This window comes from Halichoerus grypus, chromosome 7 (genome assembly GCF_964656455.1).
Source record: "Halichoerus grypus chromosome 7, mHalGry1.hap1.1, whole genome shotgun sequence".
Classification (NCBI taxonomy): Eukaryota; Metazoa; Chordata; class Mammalia; order Carnivora; family Phocidae; genus Halichoerus; species Halichoerus grypus.
The window spans coordinates 72,140,194-72,162,299 of NC_135718.1; the positions used below are offsets into that span (position 1 = coordinate 72,140,194).

General features: G+C 37.0%; 1 protein-coding gene across 7 annotated transcripts in view; it reads right to left on the reverse strand.

The window, feature by feature from the left end:
* Nucleotides 1–22,106, reverse strand: part of ARID4B (AT-rich interaction domain 4B) — a 143,549-nt gene that overhangs the window by 72,356 nt on the left and 49,087 nt on the right. For all 7 annotated transcript variants that reach the window (XM_078077719.1, XM_078077721.1, XM_078077720.1 and 4 more), the window contains exons 3-6: nt 10,830–10,940; nt 8,098–8,163; nt 3,845–3,935; nt 944–1,023 (exon numbers count right to left, since the gene is read on the reverse strand). In XM_078077719.1, the coding sequence (XP_077933845.1) occupies nt 944–1,023; nt 3,845–3,935; nt 8,098–8,163; nt 10,830–10,940 (348 nt within the window). The remainder of the gene's footprint in view (nt 1–943; nt 1,024–3,844; nt 3,936–8,097; nt 8,164–10,829; nt 10,941–22,106) is intronic.

Consider the following 22,106-nt stretch of genomic DNA (forward strand, 5'->3'; position numbering starts at 1 on the left):
CAGTGAGCAAAGTCCCTGGCAAATATAAGCACTTCATTTATTCATCTGACTACCATTTATTCAGCTCCTACTCTATGCCAGGCACTGTCCAAGGAACTGGGAATGAGTGGTGAAGAAAACATATAAAATCCCCACCCTTGTGACACATTCTAGGGAGGGAGGCAGACAAATAACTAAGCACATACATATCCTGATGTCAGAGAATGACACAAGCTTTGAAGAAACCTCGGTCAACCTAGAAGGATTAAAAGGATGGCAGGAACTAGTGTAGAAAGGGCAGTCAGGCAAGGCATCTTTGAGGAGGGGCTATAATAATGTCAGCCAGCAGCAGCAGAAGCAGTAGTAGCAGTAGTAGTTAGGGACTGCTTACAGTAGCTACAGATCCTTTCATGATGAGGGGGTTCAAGTGGATTATAAATGGAACATCTCTTTTCTACAATTATTTAAAATTAGAGTCTACATAAAAGTTGCCTGAAGATAACAGTTAAGCAAGATCATTGAATTTTCATTGTGGACAAATGCTAAAATATTCTTTTTTTTTTTTTTTTTAAGATTTTATTTATTTATTTGACAGAGAGAGACACAGCGAGAGAGGGAACACAAGCAGGGGGAGCGGGAGAGGGAGAAGCAGGCCTCCTGCCAAGCAGGGAGCCCGATGTGGGGCTTGATCCCAGGACCCTGGGATCATGACCTGAGCCGAAGGCAGACGCTTAACGACTGAGCCACCCAGGCGCCCCAATGCTAAAATATTCTTAGAAAAAAAAAAGGATATATCACCTGGTACTCAAACACAAGGCCTTAAAAACAGGATTCACAGATTACATGATAATGGTATTAATGAATTTTCCTGATTAACAAGTAAGTTGCTTGAGTTGAGAAAGAAAAATATGCTCCCCCTAATACAAAATATGAAGACACAGTCATTCATTAAATGATTACTTACTTCACTTTCAGCAAAATGCCTCTCTCCTTTCAGGCACAGTGAAGATCGTCTCAGTGTCTTCTCATCTCCATCATCAAAAACTAGGAGAGGAGGTAAAATTGGAAACTACTGAAGGATTTTTCAAAGATTAACACGATGATATAAATTATCATTTAATTTTCTGAGTGCAAACAGAACCAGTGTTTCAGAAGATTACATTTGAAATTCAGTTCACATTTTATGTTTTCTAACTGACAACTTCAAATACAGAATATGCTTTCCAATTTCTAGCAATAAGGAAATAATATACCTGAAATGAAAACATCTTCCCTGACCCAGAAAACACCAAAAAAAAAAAGAAGTTAGCATTTTAGGAAGAAATAATTTAAATGCTAATTAACCCTTCTCAACATGGTAAAGGAAAAGCAAGTTTTCCAACTGGTAAATACTGACAGATTTACCGAGAAAACAAAAAGAATACAAATGTATTTATTCAGACTGCCCCTAAAAAATTACTCTGCTTTTACTATTTAAAGCAGGGTTTCTAAACCTGAGCACTACTAGCATTTTGGGGCAGATTATTCTCTGTCGCGAAGGGCTATCCCGAACACGACAGGACAGTCCGCAGCTTCCCTGGCTGCTAGCCACCGGATGCCACTAGTGGCTCCGCATTCGCGACAACCAGAATGTCTATGGACATTGCCAAGTGCTCCCCACTGAAAACTACTTATTTAAAGTACTAAAATGTTCCAGCAAATTTACTGTAAGTTTATGCGTACACAGAATATATGTATATTTTATACTGTAATTTTATAGCATATACTTACATTCCTCACAAATCATGGGGAAAAAATACATCTATTCTAAATAAAGTTACCAGGCTTTGATTTTAGAAATAGCAGTTTTTACCTAAGTAACAAAATTAGGTTCTTATATATTAAGTGAAATTTCATGTGAGACTGGATAAATAACTTTTAGTACAATGTTTTAATGTTGTAACTAAAATATTCAACGAAAAAAATGCCACATTTATGAGACTGACTACCATACATAATTACCATCTAGACTTACTGCACAGAACATGCTCACAGTCTTGTCACCTACATAAAGTCAAATTTTCCTGTCTCAAATTAAAATTTCCCCTCTTCACCAAGCTTTTCCTCACCCCACAAAAATATAGAGAAAACTCATCTATACTATTTCAAAGGTCCATCAAATTTTGACAACATCAAAGACATTTTAACTAGGTGTTTACTCTCACCCATGAGGTCATTAAAGAGTAAGAATTATTCCCATTCAATAAATAATACCAGGATAATTGGCTATTAATTGGGGGAAAAAATATGACACTTCAGAATGTCCAAAAAATAAAAAATAAACTGTAGATGAAATAAACAGCTATTTGCAAAACAAAAATAAAACTATAAACTGAAGAATACAATGGAAAATAAATTTATAACACTGATGGAAGGAAGCCCCTTAAAACAAGATTCAAAACTAAAACTACAAAGGAAAAGGTGACCACAGGAAAAACTGACAATATGAAAATTGATAGTGAAAATAAAAGTAAATAGGAGAAAAATACTTGCAACTAAGGTAGCCAGGGGTTAATATTCAGAATATACAAAGATCTCATGTCCTAAAAATAAGAAAATGTAACCATCCCAACAGGACAAGGGGGAGACTGGTAAGACACTATAAGATGGAATTCAAAAGGGGCGCCTCGGTGGCTCAGTCAGTTAAGCCTCCAACTCCTGGTTTCAGCTCAGGTCATGATCTCATGGATCTTAAGATCAAGCCCCATGCCAGGCTCTGCACTCACCAGGGAGTCTGCTTTAAAATTCTCTCCTTCTGCCCCTCCCCCCACTCACGCATGTGAGCCCTTTCTCTCTCTAAAACAAGTAAGTAAGTCTTTAAAAAATAAAAAAGATGGAGGGGCGCCTGGGGGGCTCAGTTGGCTAAGTGTCTGCCTTCAGCTCAGGATGGAGCCCCACATCGGGCTTCCTACTCAGCAGAGAGTCGGCTTTTCTCTCTCTCTCTCTCCCCTCCTCCCTCTGCCCCTCCCCACTGCTCGTTCTCTCTCTCAAATAAATAAATCTTAAAAATAAATAAATAAATAATAAAAAGATGGTAATTTGAAAGAGAGAAAATACAAATGAAATGATGTTCCTTTCAATAAACATATGAAAAAAATGTTCAATCTCACTTAATCACAGGAGGGGAGTATTAAAACAAAACTGAGATACTACTTTGTATCCAGATGGGCAAATATTTTTACAGATTACTAAAATCAACTTTTACCTGGGCTGGGAAAATGAGTGCACTCACACACTGTCCATTGAAGTGTAAATGAATACCCTCTTCTAGAAAGGCAGTTTTCACTACCTAAGTTTTAAAGTACATTTCACTTCACTATGCCTGGTCCTCAGTGTACACATACACCAGGAAAATACAAGAATAATGTACATGTACAAGACATTCAATCCAGCATTTATTGTAATGGCAAGAAAATTGGCAACACCATCAGTAAAAGAAAATAAATTATGGTACAACAAATATGAAACATACTACTATAATTAAAAGAAATTTCTCTGTTGCACAACATGAATACACTTAACACCACTGAAATGTACATCTAAAAATAGTTAAGATAGAAAAAATTTCTTTAAGATATATTTTGAAGTGAAAAAAGCTACAAATTCAACTGTATAATATATACACTAATTTCAAATTATACTTTATGTACATACTTATGAAATAAAAATTTTTAAGACCTGGAAAGATTAAAAAAACATTAACAGCAAAACAAAAACAAAATATATTAACAGTAATAATATCTATGGCATTAGGGGAGGAACTGAATCAAGGAAATTTTGATTTGTATTTTTTGAAAATACATTTTTAAAAGATTTATTCCCTTACCTACAGTGTACCAACTTGCATCTGTTAACTTATTGATAACAGCTTCCTGATATGCACCATCAAGATTCTTCACTTCCACAATAGCTCCGACCTAAAGTATTTTTAAAAAGTTAGAAAAACTTTTAGAAGGTAAATGAATAAAACAAAAACTAGCTCTTTTTTTTTTTTTTAACTGAGTGCACGGTGGCGAAGAATAAAGAAACTACTGATTTGATCTGTCTTAAGGCGCCAGCAGTTTTACCTACCACTGTTTTTGTACCATCAGTGAAAATGTCAACACAGTAAAAAAGGTAAATAATATCTAAGTATTGTTATGAAAATAGTTTTGCCCTTACAACCTCCCTGAAAGGGGTCCTGGGAGCCCCCAGAGGTCCTCGGACCATACTTTAAGAACCATGATCTCTGAAGTTGACTATCCTTGCCTTATATTAGCACTCATCCTTCAAAGAGGCCGAGGAAAGGTAGAAACAAGAAAGAGCTTTGACATTTCCTTAAGAGTTATAATGTTCCACTAATGACAATCATTTAAAATATTTTCCATCTAATCAAGAAAATGCCGATAATTACATTTATATGGTCTTTGTAACTACCTCAAACTAAGAAGTTTCTGCACAGTGGAGGATATCATCAACAAAATGAAAAGGGAACCTACTGAGTGGGAGAAAATATTTTCAAATATTTTATCTGATAAGGGGTTAATTATCCAATATATAGAGAACTCATATAACTCAATAGCAGAAAACCAAACAATCCCATTAGAAAATGGGTAGAAGATCTGAACAGACACTTTTCCAAAGACACACATGTGGCCAACAGGTACATATAAAGATGCTCAACATCACTCATCATCAGGGAAATGAAATCAAAACCACAATGAGGTATCACCTCACACCTATCAGAATGGCTATTATCAAAAAGACAACAAAAAGCAAGTGTTAGCAAAGATATGGAAAAAAGGGAACCTTTGTGCACTGTTGGTGGGAATATAAAATAAATTGGTGTACAGCCACTACAGTAAACAGTATGGAGGTATTTAAATTAAAAATAGAACTATGACCCAGCAATTCCACTACTGGGCACCTATCCAAAGAAAATGAAAACATTAATTCAAAAAGGTATCAGCACCCCCATGTTCACTGCAGCATTATTTACAACAGCCAAGATATGGAAACAATCTAAGTATCCACTGGTGGATGCATGGATACAGGAAAAAATATACAGATAATGGAATACTATTCAACCATAAAAAGGAAGGAAATCTTGCCATTTGCAACAACATGGATGGACTCTGAGGACATTATGCTAAGTGCAATAAGTCAGATAGAGAAAGACAAGTATCATATGATATCACTTATATGTGGAATCTAAAAAATAAAATAAACAAACAAACGACCAGAAGCTCATAGACACAGAGAACAAACTGGTCATTGCCAGTGGGTGGGAAGGGAGTGGGGAGTAGGCAAAATGGGTAAAAGTGGTCAAAAGGTACAAACTTCCGGTTATAAAATAAATTAAGTCCTAGGGATATAAGGTACAGACAGCATGGTTACCCTAGTCAATAGTACCATATTGCATATTTGAAAGTTGCCAGGAGAGTAAATCTTAAAAGTCTCCATCATAAGCAAAAAAAAAAAAAAAAATTAAACTATGTATAGTAATGGATATAACCAGACTTACTGTATTGATGAAACATTGAATCAGTATGTTGTACACCCAAAACTAATAAGATATTATATGTCAATCATACCCCAATAAAAATAAAATACAAGTATATGTCTTTATGATGATAACAAAAAATAAACTTGTTCAGAGAGAGACTGTTAGCCCCACACAATGCCCAAAATGGGGAAGGAAACTGGAGAATTAATAGAGCTCTTATTAAATGACTACAGTCAATAAATACATGATTTAATAAGTGGTCTAGGTATTACATTTCATGTGAACTCATTAGAAAATATATTGAGATCAAATGACCATCACTTTTGGTAGGTTTATTTCCTCTAAGAGAAACATTTATCCAAATGCTGACAGTTTCTATCAGGTAACAGAAAGCTATGAAGTATATTAGGGAACAATTTAAACTCTATACACACGCAAAAAAAAAAAAAAATAGACCAAAAAAAAAAAAACTTTAACAATCTTGAGACCAAAATTTAATATACCTGCCTATGTCAAAATCAAAATTGGTCCTTAGCCCTAATCACAAAGAACAATTCAATACAGTAAGAAAAGCCAAACAAGTAAAATAAACCAACTGTGCCATAAAGAGGTGGGAGCAGAAGGAGAAAAAGAGGGCCTGAGGATACAAAGTGGTTGCCTTTTCTATCTCTTCACAACACTGAGCATATTTTGTAGCTGGCAGGAGCTGGCCCAAGCCAATGCAAACAGGGCACCTATCAGTGAGAGCTATGCTGGTGTGCTTCTGAGGCAAAAACACAAATAAGGCACAGAAGTGTATGTGTTCTGAAAATTCAGAGGGCACATGCTTCAATGACAAGGGGGTGACCCTATCAGAATTCTAGCTCTGTCATTACTGGCTGTCATGGCCAGATTATTTTATGTCCCTTTAGTGTCTTATGTAAAGAGCTGTTAGGATTATATAAGATAGTATGTGCAAAAGACTTATCAGCATAGCACTAGCACATACTAAGTGCTAAACAAATGGTGACAAGCATCATAAGTATACATGTTTTGTCTTTTTTGTCCCTGAAAATGATGAACATGTACATGTAACATTAAAAATGGCACCTACAAAACAGAAACGGTGGAAAATAATTTTTCTAAGGCAAGATTTTTTTTTTTAAATTACAAGCTTTAGCTCTCTATAGTGCCTACTAATGCTCTGGGGATCCAATTAAAAGTCTTAAAAAAAAAAAAAAAAAAAGGGCGCCTGGGTGGCTCAGTTGGTTAAGCGACTGCCTTCAGCTCAGGTCATGATCCTGGAGTCCCGGGATCGAGTCCCGCATCAGGTTCCCTGCTTGGCAGGGAGTCTGCTTCTCCCTCTGATCCTCCCCCCTCTCATGCTCTCTGTCTCTCACTCTCTCTCTCTCTCAAATAAATAAATAAAATCTTTAAAAAAAAAAGGCTTTAAGTCAACCACAAACAAACCACTGGCAGATACACATATCTAATTCCCCCCAAAAGTACAGCTGTGTCAGTAAAGGATTTTTCTTGTATCTATAAATGTTTCTTCAATTTTGTTAGCATTTCTTAAAACTCACCCAGGCAGGCCACTGTCCAATTTTCAGACATTCAAAAGGGCCAAAGAGCACACCGTGGCTACCCACACATTCCCTTTAGCTTGCTCACTAGTAGAAAGAGCGGTACTCATTTCACCCACCAGGGAGGAGAAATGAAAGCAAATAAATAAAACTATCTGTATGTAACCTGCTTATCAATTTAATTGCCTGATAACCCTTAAAAAATTTCATTTGCCTGTAGTTGCTTCAACAAATTAGCACTCTAAAAGCTCTTTGTGGCTCAGTCGGTTAAGTGTCTGCCTTCGGCTCAGATCATGATCTCAGGGTCCTAGGATCAAGCCCCCTGTCGGGTTCCCTACTCAGCAGGGAATCTGCTTCTCTCTCTCCCTCTGCCCCTCCCTGCGCTTGTGTGAACACACACACACACTCTCTCTCTCTCAAATAAATAAAATCTTAAAATAAATGAATAAGGGGCGCCTGAGTGGCTCAGTTGTTAGGCGCCTGCCTTCGGCTCAGGTCATGATCCCGGGGTCCCGTGATCGAGCCCCACATCGGGCTCCCTGATCAGCGGGAAGCCTGATTCTCCCTCTCCCACTCCCCCTGCTTGTGCTCCCTCTCTTGCTGTGTCTCTCTGTCAAATAAATAAATAAAATCTTTTAAAAATAAATAAATGAATGAATGAATGAATAAATAAATAAAAGCTCTGAGGTTCTTAACGTGTTGGGGTTTTTCCCTCACTTTTCACATCATCACAGAACCTCTGTCACTTAATCCCTAATTCATCACCTATTAATTCTGGAAGTGCAACATGGTGAAAAGTAAACATGTGAGTAAATAAAAAGCAGTCAATGCTTCCTTGATCATTTCTGACCACAGGTTTTCCTATCACATCAAGTTTCACCGAACATTCTATTGTTTTCTACTGGTCTAGTTAGAGAGAATTATGTTTATCAACTCAGTAACAGCCAATGATTAAAAAGAAATGACCAAGTATAATTTTTAATGTCTCCCATTGAAGCATCAGAATTAATAATGAATAAATAAATGAATTACCTTTAGTGGGCCCTTTATGTGGTCATCCTGAACTTCCACTGTTGAAGAATCATGCCTAAATGTTACCTAGAGATCACAAATTTAATTAGCAACAAGCCCACACACAAAAAAAATCAAGTGACACAAGCTCACCAACGCATGAATTCGTTCTCCTTACAAGTAATCTAACACAGCTATCTAGTATATATAAAATCTCAATCCCTAAGCAGATTAACTGAAAAATTTATTATTTAAACAGACAAATTCCCAGACTAAATCAGTTGGTGTTTCATGGATTAGACTTTATTCAATACTATTAGCTATTACTTTAGTAGTATAATTTCTTTTCCTAAAAAATGGGGGGGGGGGGGAAACAGGTAGAGACCTTAGGCTATTAGATCCTCTATCATTCTGTAAAGGCCTAGTTTAATAATAAGCAGTAGCAACAAACATTTATTGAGAGCTAAGCATCAGGCTCAAGCACTAAACATATAATCTTTACAACAACCTTATTAATAGGTAGGTATGATTGTTCCCACTTTGTTGATAAGAAAACTGAGGAGCAGAAAGTATAAGTAACCAGTCCAAGATCACAGAACTGGTACATGGTAGAGCTGAGATTCAAACTCGGGCAGTCAAGCTCCAGAAGTTTACTGTACTCTGTATCAGTACAGAAATCAGAGAATGGGAAACCAGATGTGAGGAGATTAAGTTAAAATAAGGGTTCAGGTTTAAATATTTCACATTAGTTGGTGAAAAATAAGACAGCTTCCAGTATTCAATGTAGAAAAAGTTGTTTTCCCTATACAAAGCAAGAGTTCTTACAGGGATTGAACCATCAACATGGTCTTATCAGATGTCTATGGTAATCAATCTACGTAATATGCTCACAAACAAGTTATGAAAAGAGATGTCCTATACTCACAGCATCCCAGGCATTTGTCTCACACAAAAGCATTACCATGCTTTATTTAAATTATGTGTTTAATTATCTCTGTCACTCACTCAGACTGTAAGCCACTTTATGACAGAGATCAGATTTTAACACTAGAGTTTCAATACCTAATATAGTACTTAGCACACAGTAAATGTTTAATAAATGAAAATTGATGAGGAATAAGTATATCAACAAATTGTTGGAAATGCATTAACTTTGTCTGAATTATAAACAAACCAGAAATATACCACTATATCTGTTGAGAAAATAATTAACTTTGAATTATAAACAGATTTTTAGAGCAGCCAAAAAAATTAACAAGTTTTAGCTATCCGTTATTTACAAGGCACAAGGTACTTGTACTCTGTGCTATCAACAGAAGCAGTAAAGACTAACAGTTCTCTTCCCTTGATTAATAGCAAGAAATGGCAGGAGTGATACATGCCATTTAGCTGGTTCATTCATTACACAGCAACACCCAGCTGAGACTGCAAGTCAGGGCTAAAATTCAGCCTGTGCTCTGCAAACCAAAGCATGGGTCCTGGAGTAAAACTGCTCCTGTCCTAAGGGAGGACCTTTTTCTACCTAACACAGAAGTCTTATCTGTAGGCCAAGCTCCCCTAAAGAAGCTATCTACCAAGAGGGAGGGCTTTTGTCTAATTCACAGTAAGATATTCCATGTGTTAGTAGGAGCCCTGTCTGGAAGAATGAGGAAACTAATAAAAAGCTTTCTCTTCATTTCCAAGATGGTAGTGGCAAAAAAATGAGTGCTCAGGGAACACCAGTGTGTGAAATCAGAACAGGGAATGCCGCTATCAGAACACTATAAGAGTACCCACAAAAATCAAATCACGGAAGAGCTCACAGATACCACACATGTGAAAACTAAAGGCATGGTGTGGCCAAGACTAGACTCCTACAGATTTACAGTTAATTTAAAGGTCTTATCACAGTGGATCTTAACTAGGAGTGTAAATCAGAATCACAAGAAGCTTTTTTCAACACATCCATGCATAAGGAAAGAACCTAGGATATAGGCATGGAAAAAGCTCCAGAAGAAAACCTGAAACTCTCTACTGGACATACACCTCTGTGGCCTTTTGACTTGGTGATATTCAAACCAATGTTTTACAGGGTATCTGCTAATCTGCACCATAAATCCCCTGAGGACAAAGATCAGGCCATCCTCATATCCCCAACCTCCTTCCACCTAACAGAGTACCCTGCACAGTTTACCACTCAGTAAATAATTGACAAATGAATAAATATCTACCTTCAAATATTTCACCTGTCCTATATTTTTCAACACTGATAAATTTACTAAAATGTAAACAATTACATTTCTTTTTCTGCACTGAGACAAAACACAAGTATTTAAGAAAGGTTTTTTTAAAGAAAGAAGATAAGGAAATCAACAACTAGATCTACCTTATTTTACTGTTATTTAAAACACCATCAAATTATAAATCACATCTCAACTTAATGGCTAAAATGGTGGGGGGTCTAAAATTAAGAATTAAACTACATGACTTCTAAGGTCCTTTCCAGCCTTTTAGAAAAGGCTAAAAACACAAACAGTACCAAGTCTGTCAATATTGAAAGGGCATTCAAAATATCAATTTGTAAGAACCTAACTTCATTCTAATTAGAATACTTTAAAATCCCAAATAATGTTTTGTTTTCAGGTATTTGACAACCCTTATATAGAAACTAAACTCATCTTGCAGGAAAAAAAAAAGTCTTAAATACACCCACCAAGTACTAGTTTAAATATCAAATACTGAACATATAATTTATAAGATCTACATATACTTACCTTGACTTTGACAAGTCTTTTTGCTGTCTTGATCTTAGCTTCACAAAAGGCTCCTCTGTATTTAGCACTCACATCAGTGCCCACTGTCAAATAGGGAGGCTCATCAAGGGCCTAAAAATGCAAACAAATATAATTAGATTTAAAAGTCTTTAATTCTTTAGCACAATTAGACTTCAGGCTGGCAGATCTAATAATCTCACTATAGCTAAAAAAAAAGTTGTAATAATTGAATGTATTTGTTAACAAAAACCATCCACAAAATACTATAACTTAAAAATGAGTAAAATCTATGTATCAAAAAATCTATTTAAATGTACATCATATAAAATAAAAATGCATCTTTTTTTCTCTATATAAAATACATATAGCCCATGATATGAATCAGCTTAATCACAAATTTATCATTCTATCCACCCTTCCATCTACCCATTCATTCAAATATTTACTATATGACCACCTAAAGAGAAGGCAGATCCTTAAAAGCCTCAAAAATTTTGGCTACATCTTAGAAGCCACCCAAATTCAGAATAGCTTTGTCATATCCCTACCTAGACAATTCTAAGGTAGAATAATAGCACAGAAGGGGTGGGAAGAATTACATGTATTTCAAACAACTGGAGAAAACTATAAGAAATCCAATCTGGGAAATCTTATATGCTCTGGCATGAGTTCACTGTTTATTTACCCTTATATGTTAAATATTTTAAGTTTCCTCACTTGTGATTTTTTTTATTGTGTGTGTGTGTGAGATTTAGTTTTTAACAGTCCTAATCTAGCCGCTCTGACTCCATAATCAGGTACACTTCTGTATAAGATCTATAATTTTAAGGAGTTCTGCTTATATTAATCATTGCATAATCAAGGAAAGATTATGTAGGTAACTTTGCACAAAGTATTTTACAAGAAATACTAATATCCTGAGATGTTCCACCAAAAAGAAGAGGAGAAAGTTTGGGAACATCAAACCCCTACTCTGCCTCATCATCCAAATAAACCTTTTTTCTATTAACATCTATTAACATCTTGCAGAAATTCTATAGAACATAAGGTGGAAAAATGCTGTTAATATAGCAGTGAATGATGAAAATATAAATTTCATTTGGATCTTAAAATAAATTCATCCCAATAGTTGTGGATAATACACACTGGGAGTGATCAAAAAAAAAAAAAAAAGATATATTTTCTAATGCTATACCAAAAGTATTATAATCAAATAATTGTAACTTTTTTTAAAGGTGGGAGGTAGCACATAAACCAAAACAAAGGTACTACAACTAAAAATACCACGGTGAACTCCTTAATAGCCATTTGTTTCACATTCTATTTATTTCATGAAAAGTATTTTTATTTTTATTTTTATTTTTTTTAAAGATTTTATTTATTTATTTGACAGAGAGAGAGACAGCTAGAGAGGGAACACAAGCAAGGGTAGCGGGAGAGGGAGAAGCAGGCTTCCCGCGGAGCAGGGAGCCCAGTGCGGGGCTTGATCCCAGGACCCCAGGATCACGACCTGAGCCGAAGGCAGACGCTCAACGACTGAGCCACCCAGGCGCCCTCATGAAAAGTATGTTTAAAAAGAACACAAAATATATCAAGTATATGGTTTTTAAAATCTACATGGCGGGGGGCTGGCTGGCTCAGCCAGTAAAGCATGCGACTCTTGATCCTGGGGCTTTGAGTTCAAGTCCCATGTTGCACGTAGTTACTTTTAAAAAAAAAAGTTAAAAAAAAAAAAATCTACCTAGGAAAATGCCCATATTTCAATTCATTTATGCCATAACAGAAGTATACCCTCACAGAAAGACAATAATTTCTGAATTACTACTACTTAAATTTGTTATCATTGACTACAACTTTGGTAACTTTGTACTGCTCTTGCACCTAAAGTTAATAAATGTATTTTTCTACTTTACCTACTTGCCTTAACCCTCTTAAAATACCATTTTCTTTGGTCAAATTCTTGGTTAAATTCCAGACAAGCTAGTGGCTTTATTATAGCAAGTATATGAAATGGACACATAGCATTTCACCCAGAAATTTTAAGAAAATTTCAGGAAGACATCAATTCACTTTGTGGTTCAATTGGTATTGTGTGTTACTGCTACAAAAGCAAATGGTGGGGCTATCTTCATGACCACAGACATTAATCTCCACAACTTGCAAACCTCTCCCATTAACACATCCTGCCTTATTAGCCAGTAAATTTTATTTTCATAGACAAATAGTATAGTTAAAATAAATGAATACTGATGAGGAACGAGAAACTGTGAAATGTAGAAAAAAACAAGAAAACTAAAAGTTGCACATTTATGCCTACTCAGAAACAAATGTTTAAGAAGTGAGAAGTTTTTAAGATATTTTTATTATAGAGAATTGTGAACAAAAAAGGGAACAGAATAGTAATATATTTAGACTACTTATATACAGAAACCCATATACATATTCTTTTCATTAATATTCATACCAAACCCTGGCAACATGCCAATGATAGCAAGCTATCAATATGTTTATTGAGCAGATTCATTCAACTTAAATTTGAATGAGATTTTTCCCCAAAACCAAGCCTATCTCACATCCTTACCAACATAAAAATCCATGCTTACCAACATAAAAATCCATGCTAACAGAAAAGAGTAATAATTACCTTAAATATTGTGGAGGCAAATTATTATTATGAAGGGTAATATTTCCCTTCCTTCAAGATAGAACACATGAAAAGGAATTAGCAAAACACATAAAGAAAATGTCTACTACAAAAATACTTGAGAAGGGAAACCGAAGTCTAATAAACACCTGCTAAACTGAAATGCATTGTTAGAACAGTGTTAATCTGTTAAAGGCAACACATGAAAAGCAAAGATCTATGGTCTGATCTTACTTCTGCCTCTACTGTTTTGTTTTGCATCATCTTAGGTAAGTTACTTTTCTGTTCCCGAATTCTCATCATTAGATGAACATAAGAATTTGAATTCTGTATACCTCTATTAAGTGTTTCTCAAAGCAGGGTTACAGAGATGGCCAAAATGGGACACTGAGACACATAATCATCTAGAAGTGAAACTATGCTAACCAAAATATGAATGAGAATTTCTACAGAAAAACAAATGAAATCCATAACCTACCTACACGGTCAGATTTGTATACATAATTTTATCAGAGCATAAATTATCATTCTATCATTAGTATAATATAAGGTAATAAAGCAGACTCATAGCACAGGCAGAAAAGACAAGGTCCTTACCCCAGCTCTATTCCTTACACTAACTAGATGAGTTTTTGTAGGCTACTAAACCTCTCTAAGCTTCAGTTTCCACATCAGGAAAACATGGTCAGTATTAAAAAGCACTCGGGGCGCCTGGGTGGCTCAGTCGTTAAGCGTCTGCCTTCAGCTCAGGTCGTGATCCCGGGGTCCTGGGATGGAGCCCCGCATCGGGCTCCCTGCTCCGCGGGAAGCCTGCTTCTCCCTCTCCCACTCCCCCTGCTTGTGTTCCCTCTCTTACTGTGTCTCTCTCTGTCAAATAAATAAAATCTTTAAAAAAAAAAAGCACTCAATTATGATGCTTCAAGCATTTAGCTATTAACAATTACTATTACTATTATGAAACACTCAAGGTAGGCAAACAAGTCATTAAACTGATGTAAATTCAGATTTGGCACCCCCCCTTTTTTTTTAAGATTTTATTTATTTATTTGAGAGAGAGAGAGAGAACGGTGCGCACACGGGGAAATGGGCCGAGGGAGAGAGAGTATCTCAAGCAGATTTCAAAGTGAGAGCGGAGCCTGACACAGGACTCGATCCCATGACCCTGCGATCACGACCTGAGCTGAAATCAAGAATCCTTTGCTTAACCAACTGAGCTATCCAGGCGCCCCAATGAGCAATCATTTAAAATGAGGTTTTGCCTCTAGCATTTTAAAAAGAAAAAAAGGAGGCACCTGGTGGTTCTGTCAGTTAAGCTTTTTCTAGAAATGCAAAAATAATCAGATATATTTATGTTATTTTATACATATGTAAAAATATACATAATAAAGATAGGAATAACTGCTTTTAAAAAGGGATTAACCTATGGGAAAGGGAATGGAATGGAGGGGTATGGGTATAAAAATATTTCATTCAAAGTAAGTCTTCCTGTTCTTTTTTATTTTTGAGAGAGCCCACGCGCATGGGTGGCGGGGGGGGGGGGCGCAGGGATTTTAAGTAGGCTCCATGCTCGGCGCAGAGTCTGATGCGGGGCTCAATCTCAAGACTCTGAGATCATGACCTGGGCCAAAATCAGGAGGTGGACTGCAACTGAGCCACCCAGGCGCCCCAGTCTTCCAGTCTTTAAAAAAAAAAAAAAAAAAAAAAAAGGTTTCTTTGTTACAAGTGGCATGTATTCTTTGCTTTTTAAAATGTATACTAAGAGGCGGGGGGGGGGGGGGGGGGGGGCCTGGGTGTCTCAGTCTGCCTTTGGCTCAGGTCATGATCCCAGAGTGCTGGGATGGAGCCCCACGTCAGGCTCCCTCCTCAGCGGAGGCCTGCTTCTCCCTCTCCCTCTGCTTGTGCTCTCTCACTCTCTCTCGCTCTCTCTCTCTCAAATAAATAAAATCTTTAAAAAAAAAAAGATTCTCCCACTCCCTCTGCTCCCCGCCCCGCCCCCATGTACATGCGCTCTAAGAAAATAAAAATGAATAAAAATAAAACGTATACTTCAAAACATATACAAAAGAAGATGGGACTGTATAATAAATCCCCCATATACTCATAATCTGGATCCCACAATTATCAATGCAATTTTGTCTCATCTATACTCCCACCCACCCCTCCTATACAATGATTATTTTGAAAGAAACCCAGATACTACATCACTTCATGAGAACAGTAAAGAGTATTATAATCTAAAGGGGGGAAAAAAAAGTATTCTAATCTGCAGTGATTGGGATTATGGGTTATTTTTATTTTTCTTATTAATACTTTCCTGTACTCTTCAATGTACTTAGAATGAGTATATTAATAAGAGTCAGTACAATATAGTAAATTAAGAGCACAGGCTCTTGAATTAGATGCTTAGGTTCAAATCTACCACTTAGCAGCTAGATGACCTTGGGCTAGAACCTCGCTACTTCAGGATAAAAGAGTGACTATCTCACAGGGATGAGACGTGAAATGCTACATGTAAAGTGCTTGGAACGTGGCTAGGCATACAGTGCTAAATAAAGACTGTTATTATTACTTAATAATTTGGGGGGAAAATGTGAGTTAAAAAAATTCTTTAAGTCCTATACAAAAGATATTCCACACAAACAGAAGAGATGCCAGTATAATTGTGTATAATACGGAGGAGGTTGGGAGGAGGTGTTTAAATATTATCCCCCCTCATTCAATTCAGAAATAAAGTAATCCTGTTGATTCTAGTAGCAACAGAGGTTAAAGTGTTTGTGGTGTTGCTCCATTATGAAGTACATCACAACCCTTTAGTATAGTAGAAAGACAACCAAGACTATATACCTATTCTAGGGCTCCTGGCCTTCGGTGCAACAGAGATATACAAAGAATTATTCAGCTGGTTAATTAAATTACCTGCACCAACACTGACCCTGTTAGATAAACATGTCTTTAAACCAGAAAAAACTCTTCTCTTTTTGCTTTGATTCTCTGATTTTGGTCAATAATACAGACCAATTCAGAGGCTAAAATAAAATGTTATTATGCAGCACCTCCATGCCAAAAAGGAAATTAAACTACTAAATTACCATCCCTTTGTTTAGCAAACAGAACCGTTTCTAGTTGTCAAGGCAACGGCTACCTCACAGTTATCCAGCATTGCTTAAACAATTATTTTTCTAGTCAATCTACCAAATGCCCTAAGTGGCACCTAAAAACCATTGAATTCCATGGGAACACTAAAAAGCATAAGCGATTTTTAAATTAGCTATTGGTGGATAATAACCATTTAAGAAGCCAAAATGCCAGTGAAACATACAAGTGCCCAAAGGAATCAACAGTAATTTCTAATGTGCCTTGGGCTGCAGTACACCAAATGTTTGAAGTAAGCTTCAAAAAGACAATAGTTGAATCAATTTTCCAAATGGCTGACTAATGTTGACACTGCCTAGGAAATATTCAGTTATTCAAGATCTATTTTTTTTAAAAAGTAAAACATGCCTGACGCCATTTTATTGAGGTAGTTTCTTCAGAAGGGTAAGCATTCAAACTGGCTGTGGCAGTGCCGATGCAGCCAGGAGAAACAGAGATTTGATGCTACAACCATCAGTAAAGAAATGTACTTAAACAACATAGTGTAACAATAAATCTAGGAAAACGACCTTTTGTATATGACAATCTCAAAGAGGCATTAAAACAATAGCAGAGATAATTCTAACAGATGAATGAATGAAAAATACACCTATACGCCAAAGGGTATGTCATTTAAAAACAAAAATGCACAATTTTTTAGAACATAAAAAAAACTAAGTACATTGAAGAAATAAAGAAAACCGTGTAATCTAACTTTAAAATCTTCTCTGGGACCATTTCCTCTCTTCCTTTTCATGTGGTACTAAGGACATGGGGTAGTGAGGGGTAAAGTTTGGGGAGGCACAGAGGGACAGGACAGACGCTGAGTGTACAAGGTAACGAGGAGGTGGCTGTGGGAGTCACATGCAAGCACAGGCTGACCCTGTGGCTAAGGACATGGTGGGAGCTGAGCAGAGACAGGAAATGAGCAGCATAATTAAATTTGTTACACTCACCAAATAAGTAAACTGACTGATCAAATAAGTAAATATACCGAGGATAGTAGGGCCATGTTTCTCACTGCCAGAGAAATGTAAAAGGAGGGAAGGAAAAAGGCTATAAAGAAGTCTAAGGTGGGGTGCCTGGGTGGTGCAGTCGGTTAAGTGTCCAACTCTTGGTTTCAGCTCAGGCTGTGATCTCAGGGTCGTGAGATCCATCCAGTCCTGCATCGGACTCTGCGCTGACGGGGAGCCTGCTTAAGATTCGCTGTCTCTGGGCGGCGCCTGGGTAGCTCAGTCGGTTAAACATCTGCCTTCATCTCAGGTCATGATCCCAGGGTCCTGGGATGGAGTCCAACATCAAGCTCCCTGCTCAGTGGGGAGTCTGCTCCTCCCTCTCCCTCCGCCCCTCCCCCGGCTTGTGCACGCTCTCTCTCTCTCAAATAAATAAAATCTTAAAAAAAAAAAGAAATATGAATTCATGGTTGCATAATACACACATATAGAAAAATGAATAGTTACAGATATGTGTGTATATTATATATATATACACACATATATTTGTGTGTATGTGTGTGCACATATATATGTACATATATTTTCCTAACTCTGTCCACCTAGAAGGCGCAATAGCAACCGATAGGCCAGCAACAAAAACATACCAATGGCCCATCTCTTGATTTCTAAATCCCATCCTACATTAAAAGAAACCAAAGATCTTTGGAGAAATGGCTGACTTCAAAGTTGGACAGGAAAACTACAAGAAGAATCTGAAACCTCTTGAGCCAGAAAGTAAGGAAATGTTCAACAAATGATGGGAGACATTTCAAAGAGAGACACAGGAGCCAATTGAAGGGGCTCCTACTGGCCAAATGGGGGAAACCAAAATAAATTTGGTTATCCTTGACAGGCATGTCTATGTATGTCAAAACTGACTTAAGATGTATATATTCCACTGTAAGTAAATTGTACCTCAGTTTAAAAACTTAATAACAAATTACAACCCACTCATTAAAACTGGCATCCATGATCCATACTGACAAGTGAATGAATGATGAATAAATAAGTAAATGCAGAAAAGGGAAAGTTCTTCCTTACAGTAAAATGTTCATAAATGTATCAGGAATGATGGAAACAGAGGATCATCTTTTGGCAGCCATCTTAAAGGTGATAGATTCATAGTGTTGTCTACAGATGCTAAACTGATGAGTGGAGGTCTGATGAACAGCGTATTAATATAATTCTGGAATATTACTCAACTGTCAGTGGTGCAATGATGGAATATACTGAAAACAAAAGAGCAACTTTCTGTGTGGCACTTGACAATGAGAAAAACTAGAACCAGGTTGAAGAAGTTATCCTACAGAATTCCTTATTCCTGTATTCCTTAAAACTCAAAAGAATATGAAATATAGGGAAAACTAGGAAACAGTTTTAGATTGAAGTAGTCTGAAGAAGTAGGACAGTCAAATGCAACATGAATTCCTGGATAAAGCATGGACCAGAAAGGAAAAAGAGACATTCTTAGGAGAGTTGGTAAAATTTAAAAGGGATCTGTGGATAGGATGGCAATATTATACCCATGCTGACTTCCTGATTTAGAGGGCTGAAGGCAGGATAGGTACAAGAGTGGCCTTTTTATTGGGAATTACACAGTGGAATATTTAGCAGTGACAGGACATCATGTCTGCAGCTTGCTCTCAAGAAATATGAAGATAAAGATAAAGGTACAGGGCGCCTGGGTGGCTCAGTCGTTAAGCGTCTGCCTTCGGCTCAGGTCATGGTCCCAGGGTCCTGGGATCGAGCCCCACATCGGGCTCCCTGCTCAGCGGGAAGCCTGCTTCTCCCTCTCCCACTCCCCCTGCTTCTGTTCCCTCTCTCGCTGTGTCTCTCTCTGTCAAATAAATACATAAAATCTTAAAAAAAAAAAGATAAAGGTACATACATATGTATACATATATAGGTTATATTAATTATTTGTACTACAAATTCAAAATTCTTTGAAAGTAAACTTTTTTTAGGTAGTATATATGTTTATTGGGCATCTGTATATCTTTTCCTGAGTTGCTCATTTGTGTTCTTTATCCATCTTTTTGAGTTACTTTTTTTTTAACTGGATGTAAAAGTTCTTGCATATGTTTTTTAAGTTCTTGCATATTAAAAAATAATCAGGGGTGCCTGGGTGGCGCAGTCAGTTAAGCGTTCGACTCCTGGTTTTGGCTCAGATCCTGATCTCAGGGTTGTGAGATGGAGCCCGACACTGGGCTCCACACTCAGCACAGACTCTGCTTGAGGCTCTCGCTCTCTCTCAAACAAACAAACAAAACTTTCTCTCTCTCAAACAAACAAACACAAAAATCTTCTCTGGATGCCACTTTTTTTCCTAATATTTTCCTAAAATTTAAGTTACTTTATACGATGGAACCACAAATTACTTGTAAGTAAATTTTACTCCCACATCTACTAACCGAAATTTACTCGTATCTACTAGCCAGAGAGATACCTGCACATTCACAGAGGCATATTCCTGGAAATTTTAAAAGCTCAAAATAGACATTCTAACTAGACTATTCATCATCAGCAAAGAAGTAAGAGAGAAATATAGGAAGGATATTTATTAAGTGCCTACTGTATATTTAAGACATTATTCTATAAGCAAAAAAAGCACAGGCACTTTCCTCATATAACACAGAGGTAGCCAATTTATTTTGCCCTCAGAAGAGGTTAGTCTTATTTGGTATCTTGCTGGTGAGGTTAAAACTTTATTCAAACTAAATGAAACTGCTTCAGAATAACGTCACTCTCAGAACATACCATGCTCATTTATAATATTTAAACTTTAATGATCTGCAATTTAGAGGAGCCTGGTGGTGCAGCCAATTCAAAAAATCAGAATTTATAAAGAGAAACCATAAACTGGCATTGTTACAGTTTATGTCTATCTGGGCATGTTAGTAATATCTACTTTGGCATGAACTGAAAGGCAGTAAGTAGAACATTTTGAAATGTCACAAGATAAGTCACTAAGGATGCATCTAGAGAATATTTTCTAAGAGTCTGCTTGATTACCAAAAATAATAATCCTTGAAAGTCCCCATTAATCAAGTTTTTTTTTAGATGACCTGAAAACAACAATATTACATTTTTGTTTTATTACCAATAAAAATTACAGTAGAAAACTAAGGAGAAAAATCAGATTAGCAGATGCGTCTGTCTTCTCAGAGATGACTATCATTATACTATTCCAGATATTTTCCCCTAGCAAAATAACCAGAGAGAGAGATGACAGTTTGATCAACTGCTCTCACTTCATTGTAAACTTTTGTTTTTCACTTAGTAGAGCCTGAATGTTCTTCCATATCTTAAATGTGATTCTATAAAGTGACTGCTAATCATTACATAGTCTTATCTGTGCTGCACCAACTTTTATGTACTGATTTCTTCATGACTGCAGAGAGAGAGATAGAAGCAGGGAGGGAGTGGAAGGAGGATGGATGAAATAGAGAATGACAAGGAGATAAATGGTAGAGGCCAGAAGCAGAGAAAACAAGGAGGAAGCAAATCCTATGGATATAGGGTTTGGTACTTGGTTCACTAGCTCTCCTGATGAAAACCATCTCCTATTTGTTGTCTGATTTCAGAGTGGCTGTACAACTTAATGTACTGATTAAGACCCTAGCAAATCTGAAGAATCTCTGGCTTTTGAGCTAGAGAGACTGCTATTCACTAAGTAACTTTCTATCTTGAAGTATGTCACCTCCACCATTTTAATCTTTGGTTTCCTCTCTATAGACTGGAGATTTATCTTGTAGGGTGCTTGCGAAAGTTTTAAGTTAAAATTAGGTAGTGTATTTAGACTCTTTAGGAGACTGACAAGCACTCAGCAAATATCAGATTAAACCATATGAAAGTGCTATTTTTATAGATCAAAAAGGTCAAATATGGGCAATTTATATAGCTCAATCTAATGTTGGTTTTGTCCTTTTCTTTTAAACAGGTGGGAAACCAGAGACCAACACCTCAGACACCTAACAGTACAGTGCCATTCCACAATCTGCTCAGACCCTGCTCCTACTCCATTGCCCAAGAGCAAGACTACTCACCTCTCTCAGTCCCACAGTACTCCACTTATGTATATTTCCTTTAGATGACTGAGCCCTGGATCCTGGGCAACCTGCATCTGACCCTTATACCACTAACAGGGGTATAACAATTTGTTCCCACTTGATGGTTGTCTGGCCCACCAACCAAGCTTTTATCCTGTTTTATAGCCTCAAGAATATAACCTTGAAAGAAGCCATCAAAAGGGAACTAATCAGGCGCCTGGGTGGCTCAGTTGGTTAAGCGACTGCCTTCGGCTCAGATCATGATCCTGGAGTCCCTGGATCGAGTCCGCATCAGGCTCCCTGCTCAGCAGGGAGTCTGCTTCTCCCTCTGACCCTCCCCCCTCTCATGTGCGCTCTCTCTCTCAAGTAAATAAATAAAATATTTTTAAAAGGGGGGGGGGACTAATCTGGGGCACCTGGGTGGCTCAGTCAGTTAAGCGTCCAACTCTTGATTTTG